Source organism: Pongo pygmaeus, chromosome 21 (genome assembly GCF_028885625.2).
Source record: "Pongo pygmaeus isolate AG05252 chromosome 21, NHGRI_mPonPyg2-v2.0_pri, whole genome shotgun sequence".
In the NCBI taxonomy this organism is placed as follows: domain Eukaryota; kingdom Metazoa; phylum Chordata; class Mammalia; order Primates; family Hominidae; genus Pongo; species Pongo pygmaeus.
The window spans coordinates 11265753-11286658 of record NC_072394.2 but is presented as its reverse complement, the minus strand read 5'-3'; the positions used below and the strand labels follow the sequence as shown (position 1 = coordinate 11286658).

At 43.4% G+C, this 20906-nt stretch overlaps 1 protein-coding gene and 1 long non-coding RNA gene across 14 annotated transcripts in view; one reads left to right on the top strand and one right to left on the bottom strand.

Moving 5' to 3' along the window:
• Positions 1 to 10077: 10077 nt before the first annotated feature.
• Positions 10078 to 16407, bottom strand: LOC129021737 (uncharacterized). Its single transcript, XR_008496136.2, has 2 exons — positions 14093 to 16407; positions 10078 to 11107 (listed from the first exon to the last, which is right to left on the bottom strand). It is a non-coding gene; the product is annotated as an uncharacterized LOC129021737 (long non-coding RNA).
• Positions 16408 to 16482: 75 nt separating this feature from the next.
• KIF16B (kinesin family member 16B) overlaps positions 16483 to 20906 on the top strand; it is a 299792-nt gene continuing 295368 nt past the window's right edge. For 4 of the 13 annotated variants that reach the window (XM_054467129.2, XM_054467128.2, XM_063659362.1 and 1 more), the window contains exon 1: positions 16483 to 16733. In XM_054467129.2, the coding sequence (XP_054323104.1) occupies positions 16687 to 16733 (47 nt within the window). In that variant the 5' untranslated portion in view covers positions 16483 to 16686. The remainder of the gene's footprint in view (positions 16734 to 20906) is intronic. The other 9 variants (XM_063659361.1, XM_054467127.2, XM_063659365.1 and 6 more) reach the window with 4 other exon arrangements.

Sequence of the window (20906 nt, the reverse complement as noted above, 5' to 3'; positions counted from 1 at the left end):
CACCTCTTCTCTATTCAAGTTCTCCCTAGCATCATGATAAACATCTCTCTCGAAAATAAGCAAACAAAGAAATGGGGCTGCGTGCTCCATTCTGGAACTTCACTGGCCTCTGACATTTTTGGGGTAGCCTTCGACATCCTCACCCTGGACTATCCCCTACCTCACCCCACCTGCTGTTGAGAAACCGTGAGACGGTTCTGCCTGCACACCTCCCAGCAGACAGATGACATAGAGGGCACACTCTCCTTTTGTTTTTTTCATTCCACTCTTGACTATTTTTATTTGTATTTATTTATGTTATTTATTTTTCTAAATGTAAAATCATATACACCCACACATCCAAAATGAAGAATATAGGCCGGGCGTAGTGGCTCATGCCTGTAATCCCAGCACTTGGGAGGCTGAGGCAGGCGGATTGCCTGAGGTCAGGAGTTCAAGACTTGGACATCTCTAAAATACAAAAATTAGCTGAGCGTGGTGGCGCGTGCCTGTAATCCCAGATACTCAGGAGGCTGAGGCATGGATAATCACTTGAACCTGGGAGGCAGAGGTTGCAGTGAGCCAAGATCGTGCCACTGCACTCCAGCCTGGGTGGCAGAATGAGACTCTGTCTAATAATAATAATAATAATAATAATAATGATAATAATAATAATGAAGAATATAAAATTGTGAAACTTTTCACTTTCCCAGTTCTCTCTATGAAGCAAAAGGGCATTTCTAAGATTTTCCAGAACTAGAGCTTGGGAATTCACACTTTTTTTTTTTTTTTGAGACAAAGTCTTGCTGTATCACCCTGGAGCGCAGTGGCAGGATCATAGCTCACTGAAGTGTGTATCTTCTGGGCTTAAGCTATCCTCCTGCCTTAGCCTCCCAAGTAGCTGGGACTACAGGTGTGTGCCACCATGCCTGGATAATTTTTAAATTTTGTGTAGAGGTAGTTCTCTCAATGTTGCCCAGGCTGGTCTCAAACTCCTGGCCTTAAGTGATCCTCCCACATCAGCCCCTTAAATTGCAGGGATTACAGGCATGAGCCAACACACCCAGCCAATTAGCACATTCAAAAAGACACATTAAATGCTTCTCCTGTTCTCAAGAAGGGATGGGAATGCCAAATGCCTATGGATAACATTATGGAAAAAATTTAATGAAGTCCTAGGAGCCATAGACATAAATCAAATAAGTGGAAGCTCTCAATTTATAGGGATCATATACATCTACATATTATGTGCATGAATATATGTGAATATATGCATAATTTGTTTATGTGTACATATACACATATATATGTACACACTTACATATAGGTAGATACTGATATATCATTTAAGCCTGAAAAATCCTCTGAGGTTGGTAGTACTATTTATATTTTACATATGAAGCACCTGAAGTTTTATGAGCTCAAACTGTTTGCCGAAAGTCACCTAAAACTGAGATTCCAACGCAGCTGGCCTGCCCAAAGGACACGAGTTGTTTTCGCCTGCCCAGTGTCTATCCCCTTTCATCTAGTGATGACATCTCAATTGGTCTTTTGGGAACCACCCTTCCCCCACATTGTGCAGCCTTCTGGGGACTGTCAATCAAAGTGCCAGGCCCCGTTCTGTCCAAAGGGCAAGTAGGTGACCAAAGTCAGGCTAGGTAGACTCTCTCTCTTTCCTGGAATCTGAATGTTAAAGGGAATGGGATAATGACGGTTGGAGTTGATCTGTTTCAGTTGTTGTTGCCTAGAGAAACTGTCCATTCTGTTCCTGCCTTCCCACTCCCCATGTTGCACTGGGCCATGTCCGTCCTGAGGCCCACTCCTTCAAGATGTCCCTCCATGCTGCACGTTTCCCACATACCCATCCCATCCCACATATCCATCCCTCTTCTTAGGTGGGAGTGGTGGTTGCAGGCGTGATCTACCCAGATCCCACTCCAGGACACAGATACTCATTCTCCAGCTGCCAACAGCATTGGCTGCTGATGGTTCACTGCTGAGTCTCTCTCAGCACTTGCCCTCAGCCACACAGAGCTTCCTCGCCCAAGTTTGGACCCTCTTCTAGAGGAAAGTCTGCTGGGGGACAACGGTCCAGCCTTGCCTCAATCTGGACAACCCTGAAGGGCCATCCCAGCTCCAGAGCTCCTCCTAGGATCAACTGAGACCTCTGCTGCAATTACATCACGTTCAACTTCTCCCTTTCTCAGCCTCCTTTACTCCCCTACAGGTATTGCTCCGGTGAGCACTCCCAATGCTCCTGCTGCATGCAGATCTCCATAGCAGACTCAGCAAACATGACTAAGACACTGGACCTGACTAGATGTCTAATGCTTGCAGCCAAAGACCTTTAATTGATTTGGCCAGGTCTGTGTACCTCTGTATTATTTTACTAGGCTGCCATAACAAAGTATGGTGGTTTAAACAACAGAAATTTATTTGCCCACAATATTGGAGGTGAGATGCATGAAGATGAGGCATTAGGTGGCAGCAGGATCTACAAGCCTCTCTCCTTGGCTTGTAGATAGCTGTCTTCTCCCTGTGTCTTCACATGGTCTTCCGTTTTTACACACCCGTGTCCTAATTTCTTCTTCCTGTGACACCAGTATACTGGGTGAAGACCCACAGTTGTAACCTCATTTTAACTTCATTACATCTTTAAAGATTATCTCTAAATACAGTCACATTCTGAGGTTAGGACTTCAACATATGAATGAGGGTTGGGGGGGTGGAGAGCACAATCCGGCCCATAACAATGTCCAAAGGTTGAATTCCTTTCCCAACAACTCCCTGAGGTTTAGCATTACATGGTTCAGTATCTAGGCTGTGACCAGGCGAGTCTGAATGCTTGAATCTCTCAGTGCTTAGCTATCTTCATTGGCAAACTGGACATACTGCAATATGTAACTGTAAAGTGTAATGAATAATATAAGTGACACACAGGATATATCAAATAGAAAGTGGAATTAAGATGTACTCATTTTAAGTGGAAAGGAACTGCTGCCTTCTTTTTAAGATGCAACCAAGATACCAAGTCACTGAGGGAAGATGGATGATTCAGTGGAGCCAGGATAACCAGAAGTCATGTTAAAATAAATCAGGTTGGAGCCTCTTCATAATTATTATTACCACAAAAAGAAAACCACATGAGAATTTATTTTATAACGTTGAGATGGAAAATGCCTTCCTAAAAATGTCACAAAACCCACAAGCAATTTTTTAAAAGGGATAAATTCAACTACACAAAAAAATCACCATGGAAATCCTGAGTGATGTGCAGCTGATTAAGACTGGAGACAAAGTGGCCACCAGTGAAGCCATGCTGCTGAAGGTGCTGACGTACTTCCCTTCTCCTTCTCCTTTGGCTGATCACCTGATCACCCAGCAGGCGCTTGCCAACGGCAACACCTGCCACCCAAAGTGCTTGATATTACAGAGGAAACTGCACTCTTGCTTCCTGGAGGGTGTCTGCCATGTTGCCACCATGTGCATGCCGACTGGGTACCCACCTGTGACGTCAGTTCCTTGTTTATCATCAGTGGGTACAAGCAGGTCCTGGCTTTGTCTATGGAGACTGAGTTCATCTTCCCCCGCCATGAGAAGGTCAAGGTCTTCTTGGTTGATCTGGCTGCATTTGTGGTTGCTTCCCTAGCCGAGGCTGAAGCAAAGGAAGGGCTGAAGGAGTTGAATAAGGATGTGGGATTTGATCTTTTTGACTGATCACTGAAGACCAACCAACTCAGTCAGCTTTATTTATGAAACAAGAAAATAAAGGTTTGTTTGTTTATTTATTTATTTATCTATTTTTGAGATAGACTCTTGCTCTGTCACACAGGCTGGGGTGCAGTGGCACCATCTTAGCTCATTGGAGTCTCTGCCTCCTGGGTTCAAGCGATTATCGTGCCTCAGCCTCCAGACTAGCTGGGATTACAGGCCTGTGTCACCATGCCAGGCTATTTTACATTTTAGTAGAGATGGGGTTTTATCATGTTGGCCAGGCTGGTTTCAAACTTCTGATCTCAAGTGATCTGCCTGCCTCAGCCTCCCAAAGTGGTAGGATTGCAGGCGTGAGCCACTGTGCCCAGCAGTTTACTTCTTTGAACAACAGAAATCTGGAAAGAATACAAAAAGCAGCCAAAACTGTGGGAAAAATTATAACAAATGCCACAGAAAATGCTACTTTTCCAGATTTATAAATCATTTCTACAGAGTTACAAGAAAATAATCCAGTGAACAAATGGGCAAGTGATGAAAACAGTTCAGAGATAAGGAAATGCGAACGGTTCCTAGACATTTGAGAACTTCACTAAAAAGTAAGAGGAAGTCCTATTAAGTCCCATTAACACCATTTGGGATACCGCATTTTAACCCTCATATTGGTAAAGATAAAAGTGTGACTACAATTCAGGACTATTGAGGGCGTGGGGAAACAGGCACTCTCTTATAACGTTGGTAAGGATGTGAACTGGTACCTTGTCAATAAATGGCACTTAGTAATAACATCCATGAAAATTAAAAGGCACAAACCCTGTAACCCAGAAATTCTATGGACTCCCCACACAGTGTGAAATGGTGCACTCAAGGCCAGGTGCAGTGGCTCACGCCTGTAATCCCAGCACTTTGGGAGGCCAAGGCAGGCGGATCCCTTACATCAGGAGCTGGAGACCAGCCTGGCCAACATGGTGAAACCCCGTTGCTACCAAAAATACAAAAAATTAGCTGGGCATGGTGGCCCACATCTGTAGCCTGCACCTGTGGTCTCAGCTCCTCAGGAGGCCAAGGCAGGAGAATCGCTTGAACCTAGGAGGCGGAGGTTGCAGTCAGCTGAGATCACGCCACTGCACTCCAGCCTGGATGACAGAGCGAGACTCCGTCTCAAAAAAACAAAAAAGAAAGAAAAGAAAAAGAAAAAAAGAAATGTTGCACTCAAAGAAAACCTACTTCAGCACTTTAGGTAAGAACAAAAGATAGGCAACAATTCTGGGCAGAAACTAATTGTTATACCCCAATATTCATTCTCCTTTTCTTCCTTCTTAATAGAGTTCCAAATTTGTAACAGGTTCCCTGAATGTGACTACATTTTCTATCCTCCCTTGTGTGTTTTGTAAAATGAGATATAACTGAAAGTCGGGAGGTGTCTTTCTCATGAGGGAACATGTTGGTCTTCCCCCGGCTGAAATGCAGAAGTGAAGCCTGGAGCTTAAGCAGCCATTTTCCAACGCGAGAAGACAGCCATACACCAAGAACAGAAGAACAATGTGACAGAAAGAGCTTCAGTTTCGGAGACTATAGCTGCCTACAGCAGTCCTGAGTTACCCCAACTCTGCTCATTTTGTACACAAAATAAACTTCTATCTTCTTTTTTTTTCCTTTTTTTTTTTTTTGTGATGGAGTCTCACACTGTCGCCCAGGCTGGAGTGCAGTGGCGGCGCGATCCTGGCTCTCTGCAACCTCCACCTCTTGGGTTCAAGCGTTGTCCTGCCTCAGCTTCCTGAGTAGCTGGGATTACAAGTCCGCGCCACCATCCCTGGCTAATTTTTGTATTTTTAGTAGAGATGGGGTTTCATCATGTTGGCCAGGCTGGTCTCAAACTCCTAACATCAAGTGATCTGCCCGTCTCAGCCTCCCAAAGTGCTGGGATTATAGGCATGAGCCACTGTGCCCAGCCTGAACTTCTATCTTCTTTAAGCCACTAAATCATTACTTTAGATACTTAAAAGTTTTTGATAAATCATGTTATGTACACGACATTGAATATTACACAACTCTTAAAAAGAATGAGTCAAATCTATTGAGGTATACATGTAGAATACCCAGATATAGTGAAATGAAATGCTTTACAGGATACTGATTTTATGTGAAACAAGTTTCTAAAAGGTTGTTATTGCTTGTTACCATCTGTGCAAAGAATAAAAATATCAAGATGATATGTCTGTAAGTAGATAAAATCTCTCTTTCTGGAATGGCACAAGACACTGGTAACAGGAGTTGCCTCTGAGCAAGAGAACTGGAGATCTAGGGAAGGGAATGGAAGAGAGACTGCCAGCTCTAGGACTTTTTTGTACCTTTTTGTCCTTTTGCATGTATTATTTAAAGTAAATAATAAAGTTTAAAAAATTAAAATATGCAGCTGAGATGTCCAGTATTTTCACCTGTTTGGGAATGAGACAGACAGAAATAGCTGGTGGGGCAGGTGCAGGGAAGGAGGGACATAAGTAATTTTAGGAAGTAGCACATGTATCACAGCCTAACTGAGATAGCATCCTATTGGCACCAGCAGATGAGAGAGGCTGATGCAAATGAATAAGGCATTAGCAATGAAATCCAGAAAGTAGCAACAGGCTAAGAGGAATTTGTATGACAAATCTGAGAAGACCAGGTTTTGACTATGTATGCTTCTGCCTCAGACAGAAAAATCGGCAGTGGTTACTTCTAGAGAATTGCAGTGTGTGGTCATGTGCATATTGAGGACTGAGTAGGAAAGTGGTTGAATTTTCTAGCAAGTCACTGAGTGATAATTTGTTTACTGAAATGAAGCATTTTTTTCTTCTCCAGCCTAGCAGTGTTTCATATGTGTGTGTGTGTGTGTGTGTGTGTGTGTGTGTGTGTGTGTGTGTATACATGTTTTTATGGGGACACCCCAATGGATTTCCATGATAAATATATTTTTGAACGTAGAAGCTGGAGGGATGTTTCATTTTCTTGGTACAGAAAACACACCTAAACAAGGGTGATTAGAGGAAGGTTGTTGAGGGTTTTAAAGGTGCCAAAAAGAAGTGAGGAGCCATAACTTTCAGGCATACCTTGTAGGACAGCAGCAGGTGTGAATCAGAAGTTTTGCCTTTAAGTATGTGAGGGAAATTGGCATAGATACTGCTTAAGATATAAACAACTAATCAATTTGACTGAATAAGTAAAAGTAACTCTAGTTAGGAATGTTAATATGAACTGCCTAATTAGTATGAGCCAAATTGCTCTCATATAAATAGATGTTTAAGACTGATCTTAAGTCTTCTCTGAAGATGGCAATAAAATCTATGAACACGTTATGCAGCTTCAAAAATCTGTGCACACCTGGTAAAATGACTTTAAAAAATTGGCAATCCCAACTGCTGGTGAGAATATGGAGAAGGAAGATTCTTGTACATTGCTGTTGTAAATGCAAAATGGTATACCCACTCCAGGGAATGTTTTTGCTTTTTTTTTTTTTTTTTAAGTTAAACATGTACTTGGAATAGACCAAGAAATTTGATTTCCTTGGTTTTTGCCCAGAAGAAATGAAAACTTAGGTTCAAACAAAACCCTGTATGTGAATGTCTGCAGTGGCTTTTTTCATAATTGTCAAAAGTTGGAAACACCCAAATGTCCTTTAACTTGTGAATGGACATACAGACTGTGGTAAATTAAATACTACTCAGTAATAAAAGGAACTATTGAAACATGGATGAAGCTCAAATGTATTATACTAAGTGAAAGAAGTCGGACACAAAATATATGATTCCATTTATATGACATCCTACAAAAGACAAACTGTAGGAACAGAAAGCAGATTAGTGGTTGGCAGAGGCTAGGAGCGATTTACTACAAAGGGGCGCAGGGACATTTCTGGGGTGATGATACTGTTCTATATTTTGACTATATTGGTAGCTACACAAATGTATGTATTTGTTAAAACTCATAAAACTGCACACTAAGAACTCTGAATATAAATAACTATGTGAAACTGGTATCCCAATACACCTAACTTTAAAATAAAAAGCCTGTACTTCCAGGGAGCTTTCTAGGAGGGTAGAAACATTCTGAATCTGTGGTGGTTACATGGGTATATACATATAAAATCATTCATCCAGTTGAACATTTAATATTTGTACACTTTATGTGCACCATTGAATGTATTTCACATCTTATTTTAAAAAATAAATGATAAGAAAAGTCTGGTTGTACCTCATACTAGCAACAACAAGAGAGAGAGAGAGAGAGAGAGAGAGAGAGAGTGTGTGTGTGTGTGTGTGTGTGTATGAGGGAGAGAAAATAGGATGCTGAGGAAAAGGATCAAATGACGGTCTACAACCCTGTTGGGATGGATGTGAGACTTTGAGTATGGTGCTTGATAATGGCAGAAAGAAAGGCTATGGCCACCAAAGACAAATGTCACCAAATTTGAGGTAGAAGGCAGGACTCAACTCCAGTGTGGGGCTGGGACACTGGACCAAATTGAGGACCAGCTTTCCATAAGGCACACCCATCAGTGTGCCATGGCAACATCCAGAAGTTATCACCCCTTTCCATGGCAACAACCCAACAACCCAGAAGTTACCACACTTTCCTAGACATTTCTGCATAAACCACCCCTTAATTTGCATATAATTAAAAGTGGGTATAAATATGAGTGCAGAACTGCCTCTGAGCTGCTACTCTGGACACAGTGCCTATGGGGTATCCCTGCTCTGCAAGGAGCAGCACCTCTGCTACTGCTGTACACTGCCACTTCAGTAATAGTTGCATTCTAACACCACCAGCTCACCCTTGAATTCTTTCCTGGGTGAAGCCAAGAACCCTCCTGGGCTAAGTCCCAATTTTGAGGCTTCCCTGTGCTGCATCAATGTCACAGGCTTCCTTAAGGCTGACCATTTGTATCAACATGTATTTCTTTTTCCCCTATTGCTTCATTCAATTCCGCTTCTGACAGCTGCTTTTCCATTTCTAGTGATTTCTCCAACACATCTCTGCTGAGAAGGAGGGGCTGAAGGAAAAGGCCTGAGCTATAAGGACACAGATATCAGGGTTCAGACCTCGGCTCTCATACTTACACGTTATATGACCTTCGGCAAACTTCTCCATATATTTTCATCTGGTGTATTTCTTCTCTACGAGTCATTCATGTACACAGAAGTCTTAGTACCTCGGGGATCTTCAGGAACATTACACACCTCTCAGCAACAACTTTGGAACACCCTGTTTCGTACTAACGCTCCTTTTTGAGCATTTGAATGATTTCTGTAGCATAATTTTTGTTGCAATAATAGTGAACCATAAAAACTCAATGGCCTCATTATCAAGTCATCTGTACAGGGCCAATTGATTTGGATGATATCAATTCTCTTAATCCTTCCCTGGAGTGCAGTGGGGCAGAGTCCTGCTTGCTTATTTTACACAGAAGAAAAACTGCAGCTCCTAGGCACCCCAGCTTTGTTCCTGGAAATACGAGGAAGTGCAAAGGTGTGGCATCCCTACTGGCAATCTACTGTATTCCCATGTGGGCATGGTGAACTCTCCTTCACATGGATTGTAGGAGCACCTCCCTGACTGCTGAGGTCCTGGGGAAAGAGAACTAGAACACCATCCAGAATATAGGATTTTTTTTTATGGGGGAATGGTGAATAGGCAGACAGAGTTCATTTCCAGATTGTTACTCACTCTAAGCTTTTCAGATTCATTGTCTCTGGGGTGCGCATTGTTGAGCATCTTTACACTTCAGCCTGCTGCTATCAAACCCTGGACTTTATCCCAGAACTACAAATGAGATCTCAGCCCTGGAGTTGTCTGTTATGAGCCTCGGGGCCTGCTTTGCTGTGACTGGACACTCTACCATCTGTCTGTCAGCTTTGAAGCGCTTCCCTCTTTTGTCCCAGGAATGCAATTAAGCAAGTTACTTGGAGCTGTGCCTTCAGTAATCTTACTGGAGGTTTACACAGTCATAGGGTGAGTTAACAGGGTAAGGGTTTAATCAGTGAGTTGGATGAGGAAAGTATTTTGTTTCTTGGCTTAGTTTTGCATGGTAGCATTTGTCTCCTTATGTAAAGAGAGTGCAAGTTACTATCCTGCCATCTTCTATACTGTATTGAATTACCAATGTAATTGTAATCAGCACTTCTGGAAAGTGCTGATGGCCTATTTTGTACTTGTTTGTGTTAATCAATGTTAATTACAAAGCAAGCACAGGGGTTCACGAATTATAATGGGCTTAATTAAGCTTGACAGTAACAAATGACATAACCTTTATGTTATGGCCTGGTTAAAGCAAAAAAAAAAAGGCACAAAATAGACCAGAAAATCATCACATAGGAATCCACATTCATATACTGATTACCTACAGGAACAGAATAGTATAATGAATTTATTGGTTTTGCTAATTGTCAAGTTGAATTTTTACCACACTGGCACTACTAGGAGTACAGAGAACTGTTAGGCCTGCCTTTTACCCTCAAAGAATTTGTAATTTTGTTGGAAAAGAGACACAGAAAATCAAGTTTTAAAATAGTCCAATGAGTCACAAGTGAGTGGTGCCTACCACGTTACAAAGCATTTGGAAAAGACAGGGATCACCGTGGGTTGGTACAGTGGAGGAAGACTAGGGAAGGTAGAACTCAAAGAAAGAACTCGATGGAGGAGAGGAGGGAAGTGGGCATTCTTACTGGATGCATGGGTGGAGCAAAGGTTTGGAGGTAGGAATGCAAGTACTGTGTTCAGTGAGCATGCACGCTTCTGTGAATCTGCTTCATTGATTTAAGTGCCACAGACGGGTAAGGAAAGTGTCTTCCACAGTCACACTACCTGGTCTGAGCCTTGATCTCCTCGTGTATAGAGTAAGAAATGACCACAAAGACACTTCCGGGGCCAACTATAGCTGCAAAAGCCCTTGAGCAGGGCCTTTTCTCATTAGATGAGATAGGATGTATTTGGATGCAAGCAATAACACACACACCCTAAACGGAATGGCTTCCATACAATCATCTGTTTACTGCTCCTAAGTCTACTGGTCAGCTTGGTCGTTCCGCTGGTCTGAACAGGCTCAGTCATTCTGGGCTGTTCTCACTCATACATCTGATGACTTGGTGGAGGTTGGCTGGTGTGAGGTGGCCCCGCTCGCATGTCTGGTGGCTGGCTGGCTATTGGTTGCAGTGCTGGATTTGACTGGGACACACCAACATTCAGCAGGTTAGCCTGGGCTTGCTTATGTGACAGCAGCAAGTTTCCTAGAGCCAGGGTTAGGAAGCATGCAAGGCCTCTGAGGCCAAGGCTTAAAAACAATATGAAGCCAATTCTGCTGTATTCTGTGTGCCAAGGGAAGTTCCAGGGCAAGCCATATTGAAGAGGTGGAGAAAGAGATTCCACTTCGCATTGAAGGGAGCTGCAAAATGACATTGCAAGGTATGAGTCCAGGGAAGAGAAGCATTTACAACTATTTTTAAACTTTACACTGTGCTTCAGGTAAAGAGGCTTTCTCACTATTCCAGAAGCAGGACTCGCTTTTCCAACACTAAACATTTGTTCAAGGAATTTCCTCTGCTTTAGAAGTCACCTCCTCACCATTTTTTGGATTCAAATCTGTCCCTCCTGCAAGACCGATCTCCAAAACTAATTCATCCATGAAACTTTTCCCTATCACTTTAAATAAATATGGTTTCTCACTCTTTTGAAGTTAGAATGAGGCCACAGACTCTACAAAGTCTATCAGTTCTGAACTATTTATATAGTTTTATATATATGGTTGCATATAGTTATATGCAATTGAAAACAATCTTTTTTATCTTAGTATATAAAATGACTATGATTTAGGGTGATAGCGTCTATTAAATTGAATCTAACGTGATTTCTTTATTCACTTTTGCTGTAAAAGAAAGCAGGCATTCATGGCTACCTGCCTAAAGCTTTACTAAAATTACTTAGTACTATTTTTGCAATTAACTTTACTGTGATTTTGGAGCTCAGATTTTCTCTCTAGCCCCAAAGTATACTTTTTCAAATTATTCCTGCTTTTAATGTTTAGTATTTTAGAAGATTCTAAATATACTTTAAATTTTGTGACTTAGAAAATGAAAATCGTAGGCCAGACGCAGTGGCTCACACCTGTAATCCCAGCACTTTGGGAGGCTGAAGCAGGCGAATCACTTCAGGCCAGGAGTTTCAGACCAGCCTGGCCAACATGGTGAAATCCTGTCTCTATTAAAAATACAAAAATTAGCCGGGTGAGGTGGCAGGCACCTGTAATCTCAGCAGCTTGGGAGGCTGAGACAGGAGAATCACTTGAACCCGGGAGGTGGAGGTTGCAGTGAGCCAAAATAGCGCCACTGCACTCCAGCCTGGGGGACAGAACAAGACTCTGTGTCAAAAAAAAAAAAAACAAAAAAAAACAAAACTGGTGCTGGGTTTGGAGTTGGTATCTGTGATTCCTGTCTCTGGTACTACTATTTACTATACATTTATTTGAAAACCAGGAAAACACTTGTTTTTCTCATTGGCTCACCACATAGCTCTTAAATTCAACTTAAGTCCCTTGGTGTAAGGCACTCCTGTAGGAGATACTAAGTGTATCATGTGATATAATGCTTCTGGTCAGTACTTCTAGCACATAGGGAAATCGATGGGTTTATGAGGTGTCAGTTATATCCTTTGTCCCAATTTAAGTGTGCCAGTCTGATGTTCATCAAGATTTTTTAAAAGTCATGTTTGTGAGAAAGCAAATCAATTTTATTCCTCAGAGGCTAGGATGAGGAAAAAGCATAGCTCATGAGAAATACAGTATTTTTCTTCTGATAACAGTATTCCCTGATGATTCAAATATTTTGTGGTGGAGTGAACATTCTATTACAGTGCTATTTCACTTCGAAGTGAAGAAGCTAAGACTCAGAGAGCTTAAGTCACTCAAAAATTTTCGGCAGTTAAAAAAGTTTTTAAAATAGAGATTAAAAAAAGATTTGAAAAAACGTTTTAAAAAAGAGATTGCTAAACATCAGAAAAAAATTTCAATAATAAATGAAGACCAAAATAAACTACATCAAAACAAACTAAACAACCACATCCCCCACCCCACAGTCCTGCCATGCACATATGCATCTTGAGACCATTTGGATTTTAATCCAGATTTCAGAATTTTCTCTTCTCCTTCCCATCACAATTCAACCTTCTCAGAAAATAAAAATGTTGGCCGGGCTTGGTGGCTCACGCCTGTAATCCCAGCACTTTGGGAGGCACAGGCGGGCGGATCACGAGGTCAGGAGTTCGAGATCAGCCTGTGCAACATGGTGAAACCCCCGTCTCTACTAAAAATACAAAAATTAGCTGGGCGTGGTGGTGGGCACCTGTAATCCCAGCTACTCAGGAGGCTGAGGCAGGAGAATCGCTTGAAACCGGAAGGTGGAGGTTGCAGTGAGCCGAGATCGCGCCACTGTACTCCAGCCTGGGCAACAAGAACGGAACTCTGTCTCAAAACAACAACAACAACAAAAAATATATATATATGTAAATATATATATATACATATATGTATATATACACAATAAAAATAAAAATGCCTTTTATCCATCCAATTGAATTTTAAAATCATAGATTCTTAAACCTTTTTTATGCTGTGGACCCTTTTGGTTGGTGAGAGTAACATTTTCAGAATAACATTTTAAAATGCATAAAATAAAATAAATGGGATTACCAGGAAAATAAATTATACTGAACTATAACTATTAAAATGTTAGAAATAAATGTGATCTTAAGGTAGGTTTGTTATTTAGTGGCTCCCTTGAGTACCCACCCCTCCTTTGGGGGGGCCCTCTCACATTGACTGGGCGTGGCCATGTGACTGCCTTTGGTCAATGGAAGTCCAGCAAAGGCTTGTGCATAGGGCGTGCTCTCCTGGAGAGGTGTCTCGCCGCCGCAAGAAATCTGGAACCTGGTCTAAACTTTTGAGGATGAAAAAGCAAAATGCACCAACTTTTCCTCACCCCAGCTGAGCCTAGATCCCAGTCACAAAGCCCGGGTGACACCAGCAATCCAAAGAATTGAGAGAAATAATAACCGGTTTTTGTTTTAAGCCTCCACATTTTTGGCCATTATTTTTATGCATCAGTACATAACTGATATGGATCCCTGAATTCTATTACTGACCTTTTGGGCCCTGGATTTACAGCTTTTTTTTTTTTTTTTTTTTTGAGATTGGGTCTCACTCTGTCACTCAGGTTGGAGTACAGTGGTGCGATCTTGGCTCACTGCAACCTCCGCCTCCCATGCTCAAGCGGTTGTCCCACCTTAGCCTCCTGAGTAGCTGGGACTACAAGCGCACGCCACCATGCGTGGCTTTTATTTTTGTTTGTTTTGTTTTATCGTAGAGACAGGGTTTTACCGTGTTGCCCAGGCTGGTCTCGAACTCCTGAGTTCTGGCAATCCATCCTCCTCGGCCTCCCAAAGTGCTGGGATTACAGGCATTAGCCACCGTGCCCGGCCTAGAGCTTCTGTAACTGTTTTTCACTATCAGTATTTTAAGCTCTCACAGTTTGCGTAGAGGTCATCTATCCCCTGGCTCCTTGCAGGGAGGGTGGCAGCCGACAGCATCTTCACTCCCCGAACGTGCTGGAAATGCCACGTCTCAGGCTTCCTCTCTGACTTGCCCATTAGAAGCTGCAGTTTCACAAGACCGCCAGGCGATTCCTTTAAACATTCAAGTTTGCAAAGCACTTTAAAGTAGGCATACTAAAGTTTGAGAAGATGAGCAAACCCCTTATCTTATAATAATCTTCCCTTTCAGAAACTTCCTTCACGCTCCAATAGAAATATTTTCTGCTAAGAAAGTGCCCGTTCCGTCTCGTCTGCGATGATCAAGCCTTACTGCCTCCTATTGAAAAGCTCCAAGCATGCTGTTTGTTGTCTAAAGCGTCTGCCGGGCTGCGATGGTCTGTTTTGTGTCAGATGGCAAAGTCGTGGATGGAAAGGGGGCTTACAAACACGTGTAGGTTGTTGGAATTACGTTAACGAATGAATGAGCAAAACCTCCTAAACCACCGACCAATGAAACCCCGATACAGAAAATCGCTGTCATGAGTAAGCTAGCACTCCTGAAAAGTTTGAATACTGAACTGGTCAGCGTCTGCGCGCCGACGCCCCCCAGGTGGCCGGAGTGACCCGGAGCAGGCGCGGCGGTCTCTCAGCCCCGCGCGTTGGGCCCGCGCAGTTTGTCCCCACGCAGCTCCCATATAAGGCGGGCCCCACCCCCTGCCCCAGGCAGCTAGGTCGCCGCGCTGGCTCCCTGGCGGCTTCTCAAACCAACCCGCCGCTACTGCGCATGCTTGGCCAGCTCGCTCGCTCCTGAATATCCTGCTCCGGGTGTTCCTACCACCCGTTGGGCAGATTCGCACCCAGCTCTGCTCCAGATTGAGGAAAAACCCAGTGATTTCCGGGCTCTAGAAACAAAGGGGTGCTATGATTCCCTGCTGGCCCTAGGGGTCCAGGGAAGGTTATGGAAAGATAATTCTTTGTGTAAGCGGGTTGCGTATTTGCAGACATCATCCCACTTGATGCATTCACCACTCTATGCCGTTGTTCCTGATTTGCAGATGAGGCAAGAAGCCTCAGAGGCGCCCAGTAATTCAGAATGGAGGGCTGACAAGGCTAGTGTTGGAGCTAGGACTTAAAAACAGGAGCTCCGCCTCCATTCCTTGAGTCTCCCATTATAGCTTGGCTTCCTGGAATGGCTGCTCCTGTGGCTCGCAGGTGGGCTTCTGGGTGTGCGTAAACGATTTCATGCATGTTGGATTCACTGAATGAATGCATTTACCTTCTACACAGGAAGGGAGGTGGAGCTCACTTCCACCAGAGGCCCTAAGCCTTAAGATACTACTTGTAGGCCTGGCGCGGTGGCTCACGCCTGTAATCCTAGCACTCTGGGAGGCCGAGGCAGGCGGATCATTTGAGGTCAGGAGTTCGAGACCAACCTGGCCAACATGGTGAAACTCCGTCTCTACTAAAAATACAAAAATCAGCCGGGAGTGGTGGCACGCCCAGCTACTCGGGAGCCTAAGGCAGGAGAATCTCTTGAACCCGGGAGGCGGACGTTGCAGTGAGCCGAGATCACAGCGTTACACTCCAGCCTGGGTGACCGAGCGAGACCATGTCTCAAAAAAAAAAAAAAGATACCAGTTGTGCTCGCCTTTAACTCCCTTATGATTAAAACTAAAAATTACTAAAGTGTACAAAAGTGCAAAACAAGTCTAAATAAGGTTTGATTCTAGCCAATATAATGACATTCCCGCACACATTTAAAACATCCAACACCCTATTAATTTTCGTTTATATCGGTATCCCGAGTTAAGGAGTCCAAAACATACGCTCGGACCTCCTTAGGGTAGCAGAGAAGGCCCTAGCGGAGTTCGCCACCAGCAAGCTGTGATCATCTCTGCGCCTCAGTTTGTTCGTGTGTAAAAATGGATGCGTTAACTCATGCTTGGCTGGGTGAAGCCAGGTCCTTGTTAAGGGCTGAAAAACTGGCTTTGGTCACCTGACCCCCGGACTGTGATCCTTGCCGCTGGCTCTAAATTGCTGCGACCGCTTCTCTCCAGTTTTTCAGGCCATGAGGTTGGGTTCTAGTTTTCCTGAAACCCTCCGCTCCGGGTCGCCCCCCATAACCTCTGTGCCAAGGTCCACAGCGTGGCCTTTCCAGGCTTGCAGATCCCGGAGGCGGCTCCCAGGCCCCGCGGCCCCGCCCCTCTGCACCGCCCGGCCGCCGCCAAACCGCGGCTCATGGATCACGCGGGCCGGAGCCGCTCTGGGCATGCTCAGTGGCCTGGCAGGTGGGGCCGCCGCGGAACTCCAGGTCCGGCCGGGAGCAGAGGGGCGGGGGCGAGAGGGAACTGGGCGGGAGCCGCGATCTGAGTCGCCAGTGTCGCCGGCGACCGCGGAGTTCTGGGCTGGTGGGACCCCGCGCGGGCTGGTTCGGGATGAGCGATGGCATCGGTCAAGGTGGCCGTGAGGGTCCGGCCCATGAATCGCAGGTGAGTGGGGCCGCCCGCGCCCCGCCCCCTCGTCGCGCGCCCACCCAGAGGAAGCCTGTTTCCAGCTCCCTCAGAGCCAGCCTGGACTTAGAAGTGTCACCGGCTGGTCCCTGGCCCACCGGGCCCAGGCTGTGGCCTCTGGGGGCCTGGAGGACTTCGTGCACTGCTGTCCCGTTCACATTGCCCTGGAGAGGACCCTGGTGGTGAAGGAGAAGATTCTATTAACTCTCTCCATCCTATTAATTTGAGATGTTCTTGTTCCCCCTTTAAAAAAGCATCGAGGGAACCTTACCATGAAGATGTAAAATAGTTGGGGGGAAGGTGAGAGTGCTGAGGGGGGCACCACGAACTGTCAGGCGAACCCCTCATTTCTACCAACTCAGAAGTTCTCTTAACAATTAACCATGCTACTTTTTAATCTTTCAGTTAGAGATGATTTTGATTCCCTGAGTGTCTAATCGATAACTTAGTAGTTCCTAATTTCATGTTAGAGAGTGGATGGGAAAACTTTGACAAAGTCCTGACTCCTAGAAAAAAGTCAAGGACGCTTTACACGTGTTTGAAATACTCTGATATTAAGAGAGAGGGAAGAGTGTTACACACAAAATTTAATCTTGTTATATATTTCTACAAAGTAATGCTTTTCAGAATCCTTCTCTTCATTCACTGAAAAATAGTCTGTGCTCCCTTTTCAATGACCTCTTTTTAATCAGTTTAGAAAGTTTCTCTGGAAAAGTTACTTTTTAAATTGGTTTGACTTTAAAGAATGAAGTAAAATGGGATGTGTCCTCCAAGGCGATAGGCGAGGTTCACACAGCCATTTGATTTTATTGACTTCTCTACCAAGTTGGTGGATATTTGACTTACCATAGGGCCTTTTTGCTTTTGTCATATCAGCTTGTGGAGGTTAACGTTTGGTAGTTCTGATGCCTGATTAGGGCAGCCGAAGTCCATAAAATCAAAAGATTTCCAGAACCTTATTTGACTCATCTGAATCTGTTTCTTCTCTTGGCAAGCAGGGAATCATTATTTTGGTTTGTAATCATTAAAACCCAATGTTTTTAGAATCTGCTTTTTGTGACTTTTGAGTTATTTCTAAAGCTGTTTAGAGTAAGAGTTTGACTTTTTTGCTCTAAGGGAATATTTATGTTTCTGTGTACATTCAATCATAGAAGATAAACTTTAGAACGATTTTTCTTTATTATGGATTTTCATGTGTATAGAAGTTCTTTTTCTTTTTTGGAAAAAGGTGAACACATGCTAGAAAATTGTATTGTGTAACTTTAGAAAGTATTTGTTAGGCTGGGCGCGGTGGCTTACGCCTGTAATCCCAGCACTTTGGGAGGCCGAGGCGGGCGGATCACGAGGTCAAGAGATCGAGACCATCCTGGCTAACACATTGAAACCCTTTCTCTACTAAAAATACAAAAAATTAGCCGGGCGTGGTGGCGGACGCCTGTAGTCACAGTTACTTGTGAGGTTGAGGCAGGAGAATGGTGTGAACCCAGGAGGCGGAGCTGGCAGTGAGCCGACACCGCGCCACTGCACTCCAGCATTGGTGACAGAGCGAGACTCCGTCTCACAAAAAAAAAAAAGTATTTGTTAAGCACCTACCAAACACATAGCATTCCTCTGGGTGCTGTCTGGGATACAAGGGGAATGAGACCTGGTGAGAGAGGGATTATGTACTGGCATGAGTCTTGTGAAGTATTGGGCCTGCTGGGACAGGAACTGTGAGTTCGTTGCCTTGCCAGTGTAGGCCTGGAGCCCAGGTACATGGAGGGATGGCAGGAAATAAGTCCAGAGACCATGGGCTTTGGGGAGGCAGATTCGCATGATGTTATTTATATTCTCAGTAGAGAACTCTGGTGGTGTCAAGATTGAGTTAAGAGGCAGGTGATTAGCAGTCTGAGCCAGAGGTGAAATTGGAAGACAGGATAGTTACAGGAAGACCATTCACTGGCAGAATTGGCGGGATTTGGCAGCTTACTGGATGGGAAGAAGGGGGAAGAATGCGAGTGTAGAGTCATTAACTGAGGTTTGATGCTGAAGGAGGTGAACAGGTTTGAGGAAGGTGGACAATGAAGTTGGTGTGTTCTCTCTTGGATGTGGAGAGTTACATGAGATGTATTAAGTGTCAAGTACAAGCACAGAGCAAGTGTTTCACGCATGTTGACCTTGTTCATTATCTGAAGTGTGGGAAGGACATCCATCCCTCTGCTAGAGGTGTTCAGCAGAAAGCTGAAAACACGAGTTTAAGTGTCAGGTGATTTGAGGATCGACATTTGGAAATCTTTTGCACATAATCCACAATTTAAGGATGTTACATGAGAAGAAAAGGGAGCCAGGGATTGGACAGTGGGATATGCCCCTCTTTAGGATTTCATGGAGAAGATTGGCTTGCAGTCCATAGAGGAGAACCAGCACAGCAAATGGTCATGGCAGGAAAGGGAGAAGAGCATCCTGAAGGAGGTGGTGATGGTTAGTGTCAAATATTGCCAGGGTGATGAGAATAAGATGGTGTCCTTGGTCTTGAAGACAAGGCTGGTTGATAACCTTCCCAACAGTTCTTTTAAGGAGAGTCAATGATTCAGAAGTTGGCAGTGAGTAGAAAGAGATATATAAATTGGCAACTGAATATACTTGACCTAATTTATAAGGAAAGAGATGCATACTATAATAGTGATAAAATGCCATTTTTTTACCAGTGAGATTGATAAATATTAACTGAGCACCAATTGCTGGTACAGGAGTGATGAAACAGACGCCTCTGCATTGATCATGGAAGCGTAAAGGATCAAAACATCTGAAACTTTCATATTGGGAAATTTGACAGTAGCTGTCAAGATTAGAAATCTTTATACTTAAGCAGAAAATGCTTCCCTTAAAAAATTGGAAATCTATAAACTTTTTGATTTGACCATTCCATTTCTAGTTTTTCTAATTTCTAATTTTTATTATATGGATTATATTTCTGCCTACAAAGATATATGTGTAAAGATGATGATTTTTGCATCATCATTGATAACAAAAAATCATAAATGACCTTAACATACAAAATTGGGAAATTTGTTAAGTTATAGCCTAAATCATTTGGTGGATTATTATGCAAGTCTTAAAAAGAGGGTGTTAATCTTAAAAGAGTTCCAGGGTAGAGGTTTGAGAAAAGCAAGATATCCACAGTGGAGTAAAGTTGTGTGTTTGTGTGTGCTAACAAATGTACACACACACACACACACACACACACAGAGATTCATCTATATGTAATGGTTTATAAGAAACCTAACACTGATACCTCTAAAGAGGAGGACTGATGATGAATCCATTAGGCAAAGATGAAAGGCATTTTTTTTACTGTTTGTTTTTACTTTTCTCATGCGTAGTTTTATAATTAATACTTAGAATTAATTATTAACCCAGCAGTGCTTATTTAGGTAATTTAAAAAAGTCACCTACAAAATTCATTGGCACTGGAGAAGTTTCAGTTGGTTGTGAGGAGGATTGAAGGAAGTTGTTAATTTTTTTAATGTTTATTTTTAGAGTAGTGGAGCCTCAGGCAAAGGGAAAGCAACCTACAGAAAAACAAGTCCCAGAGTTATTGGAAAATAAGGACTGCTGGTGGTGGAGTATTGAGTTTGACTGAGTTTCTAAACTAGGGGCCTTTGCAGTAATCAGTCAGCCTTGTAAGGAATATGAGTGCTTGATTCAGGCCAAGATGTGATGAGTTTATTTTTACTGCCTTATGGCTTTCAATTATGTGGCAGTAATACTCATTTCAAATGCGGAAGTGATTCTGTTACATAGGCAAAATAGTAGCCACCTTTATTGAGACTTGACTCTGTGCCAGACTCTTTGGTCCTAGCTCCAGGTACAAAATCCAGTTTAATCTTTGCAGCCATCTTGGCAGGTAGAGACTATTATTGTTATGCCATTTTACAGATTGGGAGACATAGTTTGTTAGTGTGTTTGGACTGCTCTAACAAAATACTATAAACTGGGTGGCTTATAAACAACAAGCATTTACTTCTCATAGTTCTGAAGCTTGGGATATCCAAGATCAAGGTGCCAGCAGATAGGCTGTCTGGCTGTCTTGTGAGAGCCAGGTCCTCATACATGGTAGGTTCTTGCTGTGTACTCACGTGGTAGAGGGAGCAAACAGACTCCCTTGGGCCT